This window comes from Taudactylus pleione, unplaced genomic scaffold (genome assembly GCF_031769625.1).
Source record: "Taudactylus pleione unplaced genomic scaffold, aTauple2 ptg000256l, whole genome shotgun sequence".
Classification (NCBI taxonomy): Eukaryota; Metazoa; Chordata; class Amphibia; order Anura; family Myobatrachidae; genus Taudactylus; species Taudactylus pleione.
The window spans coordinates 21,752,555-21,770,804 of record NW_028284658.1 but is presented as its reverse complement, the minus strand read 5'-3'; the positions used below and the strand labels follow the sequence as shown (position 1 = coordinate 21,770,804).

Genomic DNA, 18,250 nt, shown 5'->3' with positions numbered 1-18,250 from the left:
ACGTCTTCACACGGCTACCCAGCCGCTCCACGTAGCTTCCCAGCTACCAACGTCTCCACACGGCTACCCAGCCGCTCCACGTAGCTTCCCAGCTACCAACGTCTCCACTCGGCTACCCAGTCGATCCAAGTAGCTTCCCAGCTACCCACGTCTCCACACGGCTACCCAGTCGCTCCACGTAGCTTCCCAGCTACCAACGTCTCCACTCGGCTTTCCAGCCGCTCCAAGTAACTTTCCCACTATCTGCATCCCTATACGGCTCCTTAGCCACACCAAGTTCCTACCACATTACTTCAATTCCCTAACAGCCTTCTGCACCCTCTCATGTGGAGAAACTTCATCAATCCTAGTCTCCTCCAGCGAGTCCCTGTGCTGACTAATACAGATCCAAGGCCCAGCCCGGGAACACAGTCTCAAAATCCCACGATTGTGACAATGGGAAGACATTACATCCCCTTTCAATGCTCCCTGTTTCCACACTCTGGACAGAAAAGTGAGTGCCTGAGCTTTAGAAAGAAGTTGCAAAACAATCTATTCTAGGAATCCTTGAAGGTTTGAAAATTGCTTGAAATATTAAGCAAGGGGCTGCAGCTCCTTGAGCATATTTTGAAAAGTAGAGTGAATGGGGATACCCAGATTGTTTAAAAGTATATTTAAAAGCTTCTAGAGACTCTATTGTGCAGAAAAAGCCTACAGCTCCTGGTCTCCCATCCAGAGAATTGACCGGACTCACTCTGCTTAGCTTCCCAGCTATGGCAGAATCAATCTTTCGGAATATAACGTTAAGTACCAGCAGCATCAGTTATTTTAAAACTGAAGTTGCCTTAACATTTGGTCCATGGGGTTGCTTTAAGACCTATCACCATCATTTGAACATAAAGAGTCAACTTCAGGGCAAATAGTGCGGGTGCATCTGGGACTAGGATTTCTCTACACCAGGAGTAGGCAATAAGTGCCCCCTATGCTGTTGCTGAACCACACAGCCCACATGCCCCGCCACAGCCTTACCATGCCCTGATAGCAAAACTGAGGCAGGGCATGCTGGGATGTGCAATCCCACAGCAGCTGAAGTGCCCCCCACTGCTGCTCTACAGGCTAACTGGGCAAACTTGTATACCTATAACCTCTGACTTGGCTTCCAATGTGAGATATATAATTTGGTGGTAGGTCTTACCTGTTAGTGCCACGCTGACCATCTGTATGTTGCTATACTTGCCTCTTTGAAGAGGCTGATGACCTAGTCACATCTTCTGACTCACAGTCGACTGAAGATGACATGGTGGACATACATACTCAGGAGAGTTTAATAGTGGAACATTGTGTTGGGACCCATTCTGCGGTAAATTGGTGTCCTAATGGTGCTCTGCCAATTACAGGCAGGAGAAATGTGTCTGGTGTGGGAACTGGTGCTTTGCCATCTTCAGGCAATTTTAGGGAAGGATCCATATTTGCCTAAGAAGGCATCCCTAGGTGAATTTTCATCCATATTCACTTTTGCACCTCATATTTTGCCACCTCCGGGCAATTTTAAGGAAGGATCCATTTGTAGACACCCATGTGTGAATTTATCTCACTTATTCACTTTTGCATTTCATATTTTGACATCTTTGGGCAATTTCATGGGCTGCTACATTTTTGCCTGAACAGGCATCCCTGAGTAGTCTCTGGAGGGAGAGGTGTCTTTGGGCAGTGACTTTACCTCAGACTCTGAGGTAGAGAAAAATAATGTATTCCACTTACTTGACAGAAAAATATATTTTTCATCATAATCAGCAGTTTAAGGGGTCTATTCATCATCACTTAGGGGTTGATTCAAACGCGGATGCTAAGCCAATTACAATACATTTACAATTATTGAAGACACCTGACCAATTTGGAGCAGCTTTACCTGGGTTCCCACTAAGGTAAAAGGGTAAGTAATAGTAACAAATGTGCGAAGACAGATTGTGAATTTTGTATTCCTCCCAGAGACCACCTTTCCAAGAACCATAACATTTAGGAATATCTTGGTGGTTTAAAATAAAAATAACTCAGTATCTTAGGCTGGGTACATATTACAACAATGCAATGATTGTCCCGATTTTCCTTCATTCCCAGAACAAACGATATAGGGGCTGATCAAGCATTGCACGTACAGTATGTGTAATGCTGATTGCAGATTCCTGATTATCGGGAATCTGCAGGTGCACAGAACCCGTTCTGCAAATGTGCAGAATGGGTCCTGCGTAATCGCACGCAGCCCCTTCTATGCCTCTGCCTGATTGACAGGCAGAAACATTTAAGGTGCGGTGCGAAGGAGGGGACTGGGAGTGCTGGGATCGCAAATGCAGCAGCGGGAGTCTTACACCTCCTGTTGCATTTGCATATTAGCAAGGCCGGAATTGCAAAGCTGCCTGCACGCAGCTTTGCAATTCCATCCTAAGCTGAATAAGCCCCATAGTGCGTGTACACTGTGCAATCCTTCAAATGACCGAACGCTATATCTTGCAACAATTGGTCGTTTCTTCGTTAACGATATATTGTTTGCTTTTTAAACACCAGATGACCATCTTAATGATTTCTGCAAAATTTAGATAATGGGCAGTACTTTCTATAAGGGTATAAAAACAAAACGCCATTTAACAATAGATCGTCTGATCGCTGGGTCATCTGGTTGGACGTACACAAAACACGATTTGCACAAAATCGCTAAAGATATCTTCTCATCTGCTGTGCATGTATAGCAGATAAGAAGATGCGAGGAACGACACTTGGGAGCGCGCAATAGTGCGTACACATTAGACGATGTTGACAATTTGACGTTCCAATTCAGCTCAAAACGACAAATCGTCCAATTGATCGTCTAGTGTGTACCCAGCGTTACTCTATCATATAAAATTATCCCAGGTACAGACCTTGGTTTATAATTAAAAAGTAAACATAGGGTTTGTTCTCACTTTATTGTTCTATATGCTCAACAAAACATACAGACATGGTTTACAACTCATTTGAGGGCACTGGTGTAAATCGATGTACCGGAATAACATTTATCAGATCAGATTCTATTACTTTTATAGCAGTCTTTAGAAGATCTTTATATTCCTATTCCCTCTGCTTAGACCCAATAGGATGGTGTTATCTGTGAGGATATTATGGTGAACAACTAGGCATTGCTTAATTTTAACTATTGATTTAAAGGAAAATAAAAAAAAAAAAAACATTTTGTACATGGAGTATTCTGACATTGTCAGCAAGGTAAAATATTCAAAATATTGAAAATGTATAATTTTTACAGTAAATGTCCCTTTAAGTTGTGTTCATAGTACCCAATGGTATGTATTACATGTGTCTCACTAGCCTTCTTGTTGCTAGTATAATGCCTGTACATTGTAATGGTGCATACACACGATCAGATTTTTCCTTCAGATATGAACGATAATGATTTAAAAATCGTTCAGTCGTTCATATCTGAAGGAAAATCGTTCATATCTGACATGCCTGAACGATGGACGATCAACGATGCGCGTTCCCGTTTGTCAGATAACGATATCTGACATCTGATGGGTTTGCAGTCAGACTTGGACGATTCCATTCATTTTAATGCAGTCAAAAATCGTTCAATCGTTCAAAACTTTGGTAAAATCGTTCAAATCTTTCAAATCGTTTAATCGTTCAATCGTTCATCTGACAAATCTGACAAATCTGACCGTGTGTACGCTCCATAAGAAACCAGAAACCATTGTCTCTAGTGTTAGAGAAGCCTACAGGCAGCTTCTAAACACTAGTAACCAATAACTATTTATTACCATTAAATAAGAGAAAAGCGATTCTGGTAGAAACGTGGCCCAACCCACTCAATTCGTGATTTGCTTCCCTTTCTGATAACTAATATGCTTGATTTGCTTATAACCACATTTATTCAACTTAAGATCACTACCACTTTTATAATAGCCCTACCCATTTACTGTTTAATGAGAACCTACGGGAGCTTTGACCAGTCATGCCACTAATCAAAGGCATAGCCAGAACAATGTGGGCCCCAAAGCAACATTTTGAAGGGGCCCTTTCCCCTTCTATAGATACATCTCTCTCCACAGCAGTTGTTAATTGTATGTGCCATAATGCCCTAGTTAAAGTTATGCCTCATAGTACTGCCCTAGTTTACATTATACCACACAGCGCCCCAGTTCATATTATGTCACGTTGTTGTGCCTCAAGTTAACAATATGCCACATTGTACTGCTGCCAGTACACATGCCACACAGTGCCCTTAATTCACATTATGCCACACAGTGCTTAGCGGGCAATTACAGGAACTTGGCTGCAGTTTAGTCAGGCCCCAGAGGTGGGCCCCCTAAGCCTCTGAGACCCATAGCAATGGCACTACCTGCACCCACTATAGCTATGACCATGCCAGTGATGCTTTGTCCTGGGTTGGGTTGGGGATGGCTATAATAAAAGGCTGGCTACTTATGCTGCAATAATGGGCAATAATTATAATGTTCCTTGTGAAGTTGATAGGAACTGTATTGGGATGTTATCGAATGTGGTCAGCTAGTTACTGCTGTTTGTGTGTGCAGTCATCTTCTCACCACAGTAACAGACTCAAATGCTATATGCCAGGTTTTGTCCAATTTGCCCACACACATGAGTGGTGATACTGCTGCTGAGCCTGCTAGCTAAAGCAAGGGGTAAGAATAAAGCTGAGTACATACGGTACGATCTGCACAACCAACGATATTGCTGAATGATTTCCCTTGAACTTTTCTGTAGTGCAGGACAAACGATATTGGGTGTACACCCTGACAGATATCTATGATAGATATCTTTCAGTGAAGTCATCCTGCCACTTATCTGAACAGGCGAATCGTGATGAAATCGTCCAAGTTGGCCTGCGTGTATGGACGACCATAGATATCGTTATCGTCCATGCGGGAACGCGCATCGTTGGTCGTTCGCTGCATAAAAATGAACGATATGAATGATTTATCATTGAACGATATCATTATCGTTCATAGATATCATACCGTGTGTACGCGCCTTTAGTGTCAGAGCATATGGAGTGTTCAGAATTAATGTGAACCAATTCCAAACCTCTGTTGTGACCAAAAAAGAAATATGAGTTAAAACCGCTTATTAATGGTGCCAATTGATGGAAGAACCGCAGTAGACATCTTGTTTTATGATTTTATCACCCAAAAAAGGGCCTAATTCAGAGATGTACGTAAATTTTATATTTACGTATATCTCTGATGTTTGTAGATCTGTGCATGCACAAGATCCACACTGCGCATCGGTCGCAGTGCCCCTAAGCCACAGCATGACTGTCATACTGCTGGCATTTGGGGACAGCGATGGGGAGCATTCCAAAATACATGGGCATGTTGGCCCCATTATCTGGGCATACCGAAGCCAGTGGCTAAGTCCTTGGATGCAGCTTCACTGGCCCTGGCATCTTGAGTAGCCTGAAGGTTATATATATGTCTGATTTTCATGCAGTTGATCCAATGCGGTGTCTTTGGATGCAGCAGCGGATCAGAGAATCAGGCAGTGGGAATCTTTTTATTTAAGATGCCTCCTGCTGCTTTTGCATATTTTAGCACAGCCGCTGCATGCAAAGTTGCAGCGGCTGTGCTTATAGCATCCGCCTCTCAATCAAGCCCAAAGTTTACACTGATAATGATCATTCACAACTTTTAGTCACATGAAACTTCAGTTTTGCTATAGTATAATAAAGACGTTGTCAAACCCATTGTAGCTAAAATCGGGTGCTTTGGGAGCACAAGAGACACTTTCAGATAAACACACCAATGGATTGACACTACACGAGTTGACCTCATGCGGCTGAAAATACACAGCATCCTCAGAGTGGACTGATGGGTCTTCATTAAAGTAGTTGTAAGGTCGGAGGTAGAAGCCCACTCCATTTCCAGCGGTCACTGTATTCGGTATGTCCTCTGCGTGAGGGATGTGCAGGAATCCAGCTGTGATCCAAGCTACCAAGTCCTGGAAATGAAAAATGATTTATTGTGTTTTTGAAGTTAACAACCAAGCATTAAATCTAAAGTCACAAAATGTTGCTGTGTCAAAGGGCTCTAAAATTACATTGCAGTATTAATAATACAGGAAGAAGACAGCCAGAATACAAATCTAAATCCAGGTATCTGTAATTTTTTAACCATTGATCTCAATGTTGATTATATGATTTACAACTGTTTCCCATTTAGGTCAGTTTTCATTGTCTTCATCTATCAATTTATTTCATTAATCTCAGCAGATTTTCTTTCACGTGTTTCATTTAGCCTCCAATATTAATTCTCTTTAGATTAGTCAATCAGGTATTTTGTGGGTAGCTCGAAATGTCAGCGTACCTAAGATAATACCACTTTATGCCCTGCCCTGTGTTTCCTCACTTCAAAGCTACAAATGATGAAAGACTTTCTATAACCATGTGCCCCAAACAATTAAAGATAGGTGATAAATGTCACTCTAGATGATCAGATTATAATGCCTCTGTGAAATAAACCTTTTCACAACATATGCATCATATGACAAATAAATCTAAGCAACTAAAGGGGGATAACATACTGTTGCAGAATATGATTTACTGTTCAAACATTAAGGCCCTATTCAATTAGCGGCGAAAAGCCGTAATCTGCGAAAATGTATTTCGGATGACGTCATTTCACCAGGCGGAAACTTTTCGCCATATTCAATAGCAAAGACTTTTCGCGTACACGGAAAGTCAATGCAATGTAATAGGCAAAAAAGTTTTGCCTATGAATACCCGTTGGAAAAAAGTGCAGAATTGCAATTTTGGAGTGCAAAGGTGCGGAAACCACTCTGCACCCTTTGGACAGCCCCCCAAAGGATAACTGCATAAAAAAACACACAAAAAAAAGAGGAGCACACCAAAAAACACTTTGAAAATGGGGGCGAAAAAGTACAAAGTGGCTGTACAAACGCAAAAACTAGCGAAATAGACTTTTGGGGGGTTTGCAAGTAGGGGTGAGGTGTTTTTTTTATTGCAGGTGTTTGCTGAAAGTGCGTTTTTTGCGCCACTTCAATCTTGACTTTAGCAATTTTTAACTATGCTTGCACCCATTTTCAAGTACCCCAAATTTGACAGGAATACTTATTGTCACCCAAAAAAACTGCTTAACGCTATTCTTCACCACTTGTACAAAACCGCTATTTTGGAGCAATTGACAGCACTCAAGTACTGCAAACAGCTTCAGTAGGGCTAATCGGGGACATTTAGATTGATCCCCAATGTTAGTGCATATTTGGGGGGTGTCAGACTGATTTCCCCAATTCTGCCAACACTTTTCGCTTGTTAGAGTTTCACCGGGACGCGTTTTTGCGTCCTTTGGAATTGAATACAGCGAATAGCGGGAGCGCGCGCAATACTTTTTTGTATGCAAAACTGGCGATGTCGGCGAAAAGTCTGGCATGCGAAAAAGTATCGCAGGTGCGAAAAGAATTGAGTACAGCCCTAAGTAGGGAATATTGTTGGATAAACTGTTCAGAACTTGATACTTCATAACATATAATGGAGGATTCCCAGTCCGCAGTGCTAACTACCGTGCCACTGTAGTGGCAAAGTAGCAGAAATAACTGATGACACAATTCATTGCTAGAATTGAATCAGTTATTATTATTATTATTATTATTATTATTATTGCTAAATCAGTTCAGTAGGATTTTTTGCAATGGACAAACTATGGGCCTGATTCAGACCCACTCGCGAGCGGCTGTCCGCTCGCAAGTGGGTCGATGTTATGGACTGAGCATGCGCACGACGGAGGGAGCTCCGTCGTGCGCATGCGCCAGACGCGACGAGCGAAGGAAAGTCCTTCGCTCGTTGTGTCCGATCAAAGGGGGCGTGCTGTCAATGTTGATTGACAGCACGCCCCCTTTGGTGGGCGTGCCGCGGGCGTGCCTCCCTGACGGGGGCGTTCCCACGGGAACGCCTCCCGTCAGAAGCCGGCCCACTGACATCACTAGTGATGTCAGTGGGAGTGATTTTGGCTCTGATAGAGCCAAAATCACTCCGGAGCTTGCGGTTGAAAACCTCAACCGCAGGCTCCGGCTCGCAAATTCGATGGTCGCGATGGTCTTGACCATCGCGACCATCACAATGCACGCTCGTATAGCCTGTGGGTGGTGACCCACAGCTAAACGAGCGTCCAGGAGGACGCTCCATAAAAATGGAGCCCGGCCCTCATTCAGAGCGTGCGCTCTGCTCAGAGCGTACGGCTCTGAATGAGGGCCTATGTTTGGTCTACTAGAGTGAATGAGGAGCATTAAGACCGATGTGATGCCTGGCATCCGGTTTCCAAATATTCACCTCATCTTTAATATTTTCATCATCAATAAATTTAGAGAATTGGACAGTTGGTGACCATGGATCATTTTGGTTGAAGGTGCTGCTGCTCCGTTGCTCTTCTTCTTTACGTTTAGTTACAGCCAACTTGTACCTAGAAGACACATATTAATACAATGTAGTGATTTCAAACTCAGTAGATTACAGTATAAAGCTGTTATCAATGGAGAACTCTAGAATATGGCCATTGTAGGAGAATCTCACATCAATACAATCGCAACCTGTCACTAAAGACACAATAATTATTACGCAGATACTGTGAGTTAATATGCAGATGCCACAGCCGCCAGGATTGGTAGTGAGACGCTCAGCGGCGGCCATGCAAATCCAAGTGACTGCATAAAAAGTCAAAGCTTCTGTGTACAAAGATGCAGCATTGGTCACAGATCAGACGATCATTGGCCTTCTGGGTAACCCTACAGCTATTCAGAATGGGCAACTGAACCAAGACGCCGGCACTAGTGAAACTGCATAAAAAGACGAATTTGCTGGATCCAACACACCTATAAAATGGTTGTGACATGCCTGCAATTTTCTAGCCACCCACCAATGGACCCTAACTGTCAATCATTCTGCATCAACATCCTCTCTGAAAGCGGCATCGCAGAGGCATCGGGAAGCATGTATATTGCTACTTGCACTGTAATAAAAACTATTGGCCAACTGCATAAATATCAGCATAGTGTACAACTCTGAATCACTTAGTTCATAGTGTATATGCATAACATGGCTTTTCCTGTAAGTTAAAATGAAATTACTGAGCACATACTATTAGAAAAGGAATTATCAACAGGACCAAACCCCAGTGCACACTGCAAATCGTATGGCAGTATGTAAATGGCAGAATAAGAGTACTAGCATTAATATAGAGCATCATTTCTCCCTGTTGTGAATAAAAATGCGGGGTATTATGCCGGCTATAGTCTGGCCCCGCTCACCAAAGCTGAGAGCAGCAGCTCCTCTCCAGCTGCTCCCGGAAAGGATTCCAGAGAAGTCGGTAAGTTTAATTAAAATGCTATACTGGCTGATGCACAACCCGACACCCACAGGGTGAGACACATACAACAGGAAAGTTGGACAGAAAGGTTTTTTTTTTTGTTTTTTTAACAGTTATCTATATAGGGCACATATTATGTAGCACTTTATAGGGAATATTAATTAATTAATGCACATCAGTCTCGGCCCCAGTAGAGCATACTATCTACAATATTTACTACATTAGTATTTCTGTTCCAGGTCCCCTTGTATGTATTTTGTACTGCGTCTCACTGTGGCTGAGGGAATAGGCACACTGGGCCTGATTCATTATGGATCGCAACTGCAATACCGTACGCAGATCGTCCGATGGTGCGTACTGCGCATGCACTGCAGTGCGCGTGTGTGAGTTGGCTTTGCGATCGCACTACAATCATCTACGCAGTTACAAAGCCATCGCAGATCAGATGACTGGACGTCAGCACTTGGGGGTGGTGACAGGGGAGTGGTAGGAGAAACGCAGGTGTGTCTGTCTGAACGCCGTTACAGGGGCATGCATTAATTAGCCACTGCGACGGAGTAAGGTCAGACCTGTTGTAATTGTGCGTGAGGGGCCGATGTTACTCGATGTTCCTGATGTATATGTAGGATTTCAAGGCATTATGGATGTGTGAAAGCGGTAGTGGGCGTCTCTATGCTGGCTTTGCGATTGCAGTCATTAGCATATTTTCGCAGCAGACTTGCGTGCATAATCGCAACTGCGATCACAATAGCGATCTGTAGTGAATGAGGCCCACAGTCTGCTCAGGGCCTGATTCAGAGATGGACAGAATGCAGAAAAGGCTGTGCAATTCAGTCCATCTCAAATGCAAGTGCAGCAGAAGGTGTCTGTAGGAAACAGACATCTCCTTGCTGCATCTGCCATCCCAGAGCTGCCAACATTGGTTGTCCCTTTGGCCAGGCTGCCGTAGCTGAAGCTTAACTTGCCTGATTGGGTCATACTTGCCTACCCTCCCGATTTGGTCGGGAGCCTCCCGAAAATCGGGTGCCGCTCCCGACCTCCCGGGAAAGCAGGCAAGTCTCACGGCAGCTGCAGACCCCTCCTGCCCCCCACCGCAATGACAGGAAAATCCCCGGCAGCGGGGGGCCTGTGACGTCACGTCGAATCGTGTCATTTTGGCCCCGCCCCCTGCTCCACGCTGCCTGTAATATCGGCAGCGTGTAGCGGGGGCTGGGCCAAAATGACGCGATCGTGTGGCTCTGCCCCCCGCTCCACCCGCAAACTGTTGTAGTCTGGCCGGCCCCGCCCCCGTTTGTTGGCCACGCCCCCCCCAGTCAAGCCGATCTGGCTGCTCCCTCCCGGAAGGGGCAGCCAGATAGTCGGCAAGCATGGATTGGGTCCTGATGGCTTGTGAGGCCAGGAAGTCTGCGTCCATGGACGCAGACCTGGCCTATGCACTCCCAGAAAACGGGCAACATGCTCCTGTTTCCGGGAACGCAGACCGTCCCCGCCCCCACACCGCCCCCCAAATGCTTATGCCTGTCAATCAGGGAGAGGCTTGGGGGAACTCCATGCAATATCGCAGGATCCGTTCTGCACATGCGCAGAATGAGCCCTGCGCAAGCGCAGACCACTTACCATCGGAGACGTGCGCTAACCATTGGGTTAGCGTACATATCTAAATCAGGCCTAGTCCCCACATCCAGAGTTAATCACAATGATCATGATGCAATCTGATTTACCTAAAAAACACTCTCACCACAACCCAGGTAATATGCAAGGGATATATGAAATATTGCAGGGCTGGATTACGGGCCACATGGTCCTGCGGCTGAAAATGTTCAAGGGCCTAGACTGAGAAGGGGAGAAGCTGTAACCAGTGCTGTGTAAGTGTGACCAGAGTGAAGTACGTGTGTACACCCCATACACTATCAGCCCCACTGTCTACCCAAGTACATAAAAATAGAAATAAATGAATAATTTTGTGAGGAATTAGAAAACAATTTTAACACTTATAATTTATTGCTGACTTTGTAACCAGCTAGGCAGCTGTTCATCATCATGCAGATGAGGGGCCTATATTTATGTGGAAGCCTGGAGCTGTAGCTCCATCTGTCACACTGTTATGGTGGGTACACACTGGGCGATTAAAGTGGACGACTGAACGATATCGTTATCGTTCAGTCGTCCACTTTATCATCCATTTTTAACCCCAAAACGATGAACGATAATGACGATGCGCGTTCCCGCGGGTCGTTTGTCATCATCGTTCATCGGGTTAACATGCAGCCCAACCTGATGACCTCGTCAGGTTGCTGCATGTTGGGGAATGGGGGAGAGAGCCCGGCGCTGAACGATATCGTTAATGATATCGTTCAGCGGCTGTGCTCAATGTCATGAACGACATTGGGAACAGCCTGCCGGGGACACACTACACGATATCGCTCAGAGAGCATATCGTGTAGTGTGTACGCACCATTAATCTGGCCCTGACCAGTTTGTAGAGATCTGTCAGTTATCAACTATATATGCTGATGCATCACAGTGTAAGGTCACAGTTGCCGACTTTCTGGGTGCCCCTTCTGGGAGGGGGCAGCCAAATCAACATTGTAGGTAGGCGTTGTCGACAATGAGGGCGGTGCAGGGGGCATGACCACGCGTCAGTTTAACCCCGTCCCCGGTAAACAATGCCGATATTATCAGCATTGTGAAGGGGGAGGGGACAAAATAACGCGATTCATCGTGAATGGCGTCACAACCCCCCACCTCCCCACGCTGCGAGGATTCCCCTTTAAACACGGGGGGAGGGGGCGGTATCTGCCAGGAGGCTTGCCTGCCTTTCCGGGGGCGGCACCTAATTTTCGAGAAGCTCCCGGACGAATCCGGAGGGTAGGCAAGTATGTGTAAGGTATGCTTGCTTTAACCTAAATGTTATATATATGGAAATAATGATTGTCAGCATTTTGTACAGAAGTATCAGTTATCAACTCCATCTGCTGATATGACAGGTCACAGTGTAAAATATGCTTATTTTAACCTAAATGTTATATATGAAAATAAAGATAGATAGATAGATAGATAGATATGGCAAACTGCACTCGGGATGTGATTCTTCACCTCAGTATGCTGACCGTGTGACTTGTTACATCATAAACAGCCTTTGTGATGTCACTCAGCTTTGGTAGAACTGTCACCATTTTGTAGAGAACTCTCAGTTATCAACTACATCTGATGATATGACAGGTCACAATGTAAGGTATGCTATTGCTTATATTTTAACCTAAATGTTATATATGAAAATAATGATAGATAGATAGATAGATTTACTAAGCCTTGGATGGAGATAAAGTGTATGGAGATAGTGTACAGAGATAAAGTACCAGCCAATCAGCTCCTAACTGCCGTGTCACAGACTGTGTTTGAAAAATGACAGTTAGGAGCTGATTGGCTGGTACCTTATCTTCATTTACTTTATATCCTTCCAAGACTTAGTAAATAGGCCCCTGTGTGACTTTTATGATGTCCCTTTATGATGTTGCATAGCTTTGGTAGAAATGTCACCGTTTTGTAGAGAACGATCAGTTATCAACTGTATCTGCTGACATGACATCTCACAATGTAAGGTATGCTTATTTTAACCTAAATGTAATATATGAAAATCTGCTGTCTCCCTAAATACATAACAATAGAAAAATTGCATAATAATTTTGTGAGAAAACTAGAAAAACAAGTTTAATACTTAGAATTTATGGCTGACTGTGTGTCCAGATAGGCAGCTGGTCATCATCCTGCTGATCATGGGCCTATTTTTATGTAGAGGCCTAGAGCTATACAGTAGCTCCATCAGCCCCATTGTTAATCTTGCTCTGACTACTACATGGATGAAAAGGAGTACTAGGTTTTGCAGAGGTGGGATTGGATAGAAATGTGTTAATGGAGAGGGATATGGACGATGTATACTACTACAGAGATTAGTAAAATGTGTTGCTGGGAGGCAGTTTAGAGGGGAGGAGGGTTGGATAGAAATGTGTTACTTAAATGCTAAATGTGGGATGGGGACTGTGTTACAAGTGAGTAATGGGGAAAGTAATGACCCACTCTTGTGACAAGTACTTGAACTGCACAGAGTAATTGAGTGAACTATGCTGGGTGGTTTAGTTGGAAATGTTATGTATGATCGCCGGAAATGAGGCCGGCGGTTGAAATCCCAACGCCGGCAGCCCGATGAGTGAAAGCGGAGGTAAGTAGCCTATCCCTACCCCTTTCCCCCCGTAACCCTCCCTTACAGGTGCCTAACCCTAACCTCCCCCCCTAGTGCCTAACCCTAACCTCCCCCATGGGTGCCTAAACCTAACCCCCCCTCCCCGCACCCTAAACCTAACCCTCCCGGCGGGGTGCCTAACCCTAACCTCTCCCCGGGGGTGCCTAACCCTAACCCCCCTTTCCACTAGCCTAACCCTCCAGGGGGGTGCCTAACCATAAGTCCCCCCGGGAGTCCCTAAACCTGATAGGCGGGATTTCAACGCCTATCATTAGTCCCATGCTGGGATTTGACAGCCGGGAAGCGGGCAGTCAGCATTTCGACCGCTGGCTTCCTGACTACATACTGGTTCAGTTATATTCAGTTATATATTGCATGTACATCTGTCCTTTAATTAACAGAGATTGGACCATTCATTAATAGGAGCCATACTTAGATTTGCGAAAATCATGCAGAAACCATTGTTTATGTGGCGAGATTATCGGGGCTAAGCCCATTGATAAATATGTTTCATAGATCCAGGGGCGTAGGGAGGGCGATTCCACTGGAGTGCAAGCTCGGGGCGCCAAAGTTGCCAGAGGGTGCCATGCGCTGAAGTCAGACTCCGACGGACACGCTGGCAGCCTTGTTCGTGCATGTGACATCACGACATCCCACGCACTAGCGTATGTCACACACAGGGAGAGAGGAACTGGGATGCAAAAAAAGAGGTGCATGCTGGCTGCATAATATAGTATAATTGGTGTGCACAGAACTATATATATATGTATATATATATATATATATAGCGGTGCTGTGCACAACACTTATACTATGAGGAGCAGGAAGAGGAGCATGCAGGCTGAAGAGAAGAAGGTAAGTCAGGGGGCAGGGGAAGGGGTTGGCTGGAGTGACAGGGCTGAAGAGAAAGGGGGCTAGTGTAACGGGGCTTGTCACAATCGTGGGATTTAAAGACTGTTCCTGGACTGTGCCTTGGACCTGTATGACTTGGCGCAGATGCTCGCAGGAGGAGACTTGGTTTAATAAAGTTCCTCCGCATGAGAGGGAGCAGTGAGCTAATAGGGAATTTGAGTACTGTTAGAAGTGGTGTGGTAGCTTGGAAGCCACTTGGAAAGACTGGATAGCCTTGTGTGGACGTTAGGAGCTGAGAAGCTACGTGGAGCGGCTGGGTAGACGTTGATAGCTGGGTGACTACGTGGAGCGGCTGGATAGCCGTGGGTAGACGTTGGTAGCTGGGTGGCTACGTGGAGCGGCTGGATAGCCGTGGGTAGACGTTGGAAGCTGGGTGGCTACGTGGAGCGGCTGGATAGCCGTGGGTAGACGTTGGTAGCTGGGTGGCTACGTGGAGCGGCTGGATAGCCGTGGGTAGACGTTGGTAGCTGGGTGGCTACGTGGAGCGGCTGGATAGCCGTGGGTAGACGTCGGTAGCTGGGTGGCTACGTGGAGCGGCTGGATAGCCGTGGGGAGACGTCGGTAGCTGGGAAGCTACGTGGAGCGACTGGAGCACAGTGGGAAAGCTCACTAGGAAACTAGTTGCACTGGCAACTTGTGTCAGCATTGGGGAACCTTATATAGTGGACGCTGGGAGCTGACAGGCTGAGAGAGAAGGAGAAGACTCCTCATTGGTGGTAGTGGAGTCACATGGGCAATCCAAGATTGCCACGCCCATGGACCGGAGGACAGCGCTTCTCAGAAGGAGTCAGCGGGGACCAGCGACCAGCAGGAGCCAGCATGGGAGCAGCAGAGCAGCGGGACCTTCCAGAGGACAGCGGAGACCGGCCAGAGAGAGAGAGAAGCAGCGCGGGAGCCGGAAAGACCTGTATCACTTGGCGCAGACGCTCGCAGGAGACTTGGTTTAATAAAGTTCCTCTGCATGAGAGGGAGCAGTGAACTAATAGGGAATTTGAGTACTGTTAGAAGTGGTGTGGTAGCTTGGAAGCCACTTGGACAGACTGGATAGCCTTGTGTGGACGTCAGGAGCTGAGAAGCTATGTGGAGTGGCTGGATAGCCGTGGGTAGACGTTGGTAGCTGGGTGACTACGTGGAGTGGCTGGATAGCCGTGGGTAGATGTTGGTAGCTGGGTGGCTACGTGGAGTGGCTGGATAGCCGTGGGTAGACGTTGGTAGCTGGGTGGCTACGTGGAGCGGCTGGATAGCCGTGGGTAGACGTTGGTAGCTGGGTGGCTACGTGGAGGGGCTGGATAGCCATGGGTAGACGTTGGTAGCTGGGTGACTACGTGGAGCGGCTGGATAGCCGTGGGTAGACGTTGGTAGCTGGGTGGCTACGTGGAGCGGCTGGATAGCCGTGGGTAGACGTTGGTAGCTGGGTGGCTACGTGGAGGGGCTGGATAGCCATGGGTAGACGTTGGTAGCTGGGTGACTACGTGGAGCCGCTGGATAGCCGTGGGTAGACGTTGGTAGCTGGGAAGCTACGTGGAGCGACTGGAGCACAGTGGGAAAGCTCACTAGGAAACTAGTTGCACTGGCAACTTGTGTCAGCATTGGGGAACCTTATATAGTGGACGCTGGGAGCTGACAGGCTGAGAGAGAAGGAGAAGACTCCTCATTGGTGGTAGTGGAGTCACATGGGCAATTCAAGATGGCCGCGCCCATGGACTGGAGGACAGCGCTTCTCTGAAAGAGTCAGCGGGGACCAGCGACCAGCAGGAGCCATCGTGGGAGCAGCAGAGCAGCGGGACCCTCCAGAGGACAGCGGAGACCGGCCAGAGAGAGAGGGAAGCAGCGCACAGCGCGGGAGCCGGAAGACAGCGCGGGTCAGCACCCACAAAGGTAGGTGATGGGGTCTGATTCTGGGGTCTCCAGGGCGGCGTGTGACAGTACCCCCTTCTACATGAGTGGCCACCGGACACTTCCTTGGTTTATGAGGAAATTTCATATGGAATGCTTTGACCAGATGGGGCGCATGGACATTGGAGGCATTTATCCAGATTCGTTCTTCCGGACCATAATTTTTCCAGTCGATGAGGTATTGAAGACGATTGTATCGACAACGGGAATCTAAGATTCTGTCAACTTCGAACTCCTCTCCTTGTTGTGTTTGAACACTAGAAGCTTTGGGAAGGACCTTCTGAAATCAGTTTAAGACCAGTGGTTTTAGAAGAGAAATATGGAAAGAACTTGGAATGCGAAGAAATGGAAGAAGTTTTAGCTTGTAGGCCACAGGATTCAAGACTTTGACGATTGGGAATGGACCAATGTACAGCGGGGCAAATTTCATTGAGGGAACTCGGAGTCTTAGGTTTCGGGTAGAGAGCCAGACCATATCCCCAGGTTGGAAATTGGGAACCGCTCATCTTTGGCGGTCACCAAATCTCTTGTACCGGGCTGAGGTTTTAGTCAGAGAGGAACGAACCTTTTCCCAGATGTTGGAGAACCGTTGAAGAGACATCTTGGCCGCGGGCACATCTAATGTTGGACGAAGAGGGAAATCTGGCACTCGAGGATGATGACCAAAAACTGTAAAAAAAGGAGTTGAGTTGGTGGACGTGTGATAATGATTATTGTGAGCAAATTCAGCCCAAGGAAGAAGTTCAATCCAGTCATCTTTGGAGGAGGAGACAAAAGTGCGCAGGAACTGTTCCAGGTCTTGATTGACACTTTCGGTCTGACCATTGGTCTGGGGGTGATAAGCGGTAGAATATTTTAGTTTTATTTGAAGGGCTGAGCAGAGTGACCTCCAGAACTTCGCTACGAACTGTACTCCCCTGTCTGAGATGATCTCTTGAGGAAGGCCGTGGAGCTTGAAGATCTCTTTTATAAAACTCTGGGCGAGTAGAGGTGCAGACGGGAGCCCAGTAAGAGGTACAAAATGAGACATTTTAGAAAAGCGATCCACGATAACCCAAATGGTGTTGTGGCCCCGAGATGGAGGAAGCTCAGAGATGAAATCCATAAAGAGGTGAGTCCATGGCTTAGATGGAATTGCTAGAGGCTGGAGTTGACTGTGTGGAACCCGCCGAGGTATTTTGTGTTCAGCACATTTGATGCATGACGGATACATAAGACCTGACGTCCTTTTTCATCGAAGGCCACCAATAGGACCGCTGGATGAATTCAAGGGTTTTATCCATACCCAAGTGTCCAGAGAACCGGGAAGCATGGGCCCAATGCAGCAACTTCTTGCGGAGTTCTGAAGCGACGAAAGTCTTCCCAACCGGGGGTATAGAAGATAATTTGGTGGAGGCGAAGAAAGCTGGATTCAGGATTGGTTGGGGCTGTTCCATGGGTAGATCAGGGTCGCTTGTCATGGAACGGGAGAGTGCGTCGGCTTTGAGGTTTTGTGAGCCAGGGCGATAGGAGAGTTTGAAGTTAAACCTGGAGAAAAACATTGCCCACCGGGCTTGACGAGGGTTCAAGCAATTTGCGGATTTAAGATAAAGCAGGTTCTTGTGGTCTGTGAAAATGGTAATGGGGTAATGGGCTCCTTCTAGAAGATATCGCCACTCTTCGAGGGCTAGTTTCATGGCGAGTAACTCTTGATCTTCGATGGTGTAGTTTTTTTCTGCAGGCAAAAACTTCCGGGAAAAGAAACCACAGGGATGAAGTTTTTCATCTTCAATCTGCTGGGAATGCACAGCACCGACACCTTCGGAGGACGCGTCCACCTCCAGGATAAATGGCCGGGTGG

General features: G+C 46.4%; 1 protein-coding gene across 1 annotated transcript in view; it reads right to left on the bottom strand.

Annotated features, from left to right (window-relative positions):
• Positions 1-2,928: 2,928 nt before the first annotated feature.
• LOC148515017 (amine oxidase [copper-containing] 3-like) overlaps positions 2,929-18,250 on the bottom strand; it is a 29,455-nt gene continuing 14,133 nt past the window's right edge. Inside the window, exons 3-4 of the mRNA XM_088480733.1 lie at positions 8,330-8,459; positions 2,929-5,985 (exon numbers count right to left, since the gene is read on the bottom strand). Coding sequence (XP_088336859.1) covers positions 5,701-5,985; positions 8,330-8,459 — 415 coding nt within the window. The 3' untranslated portion in view covers positions 2,929-5,700. The remainder of the gene's footprint in view (positions 5,986-8,329; positions 8,460-18,250) is intronic.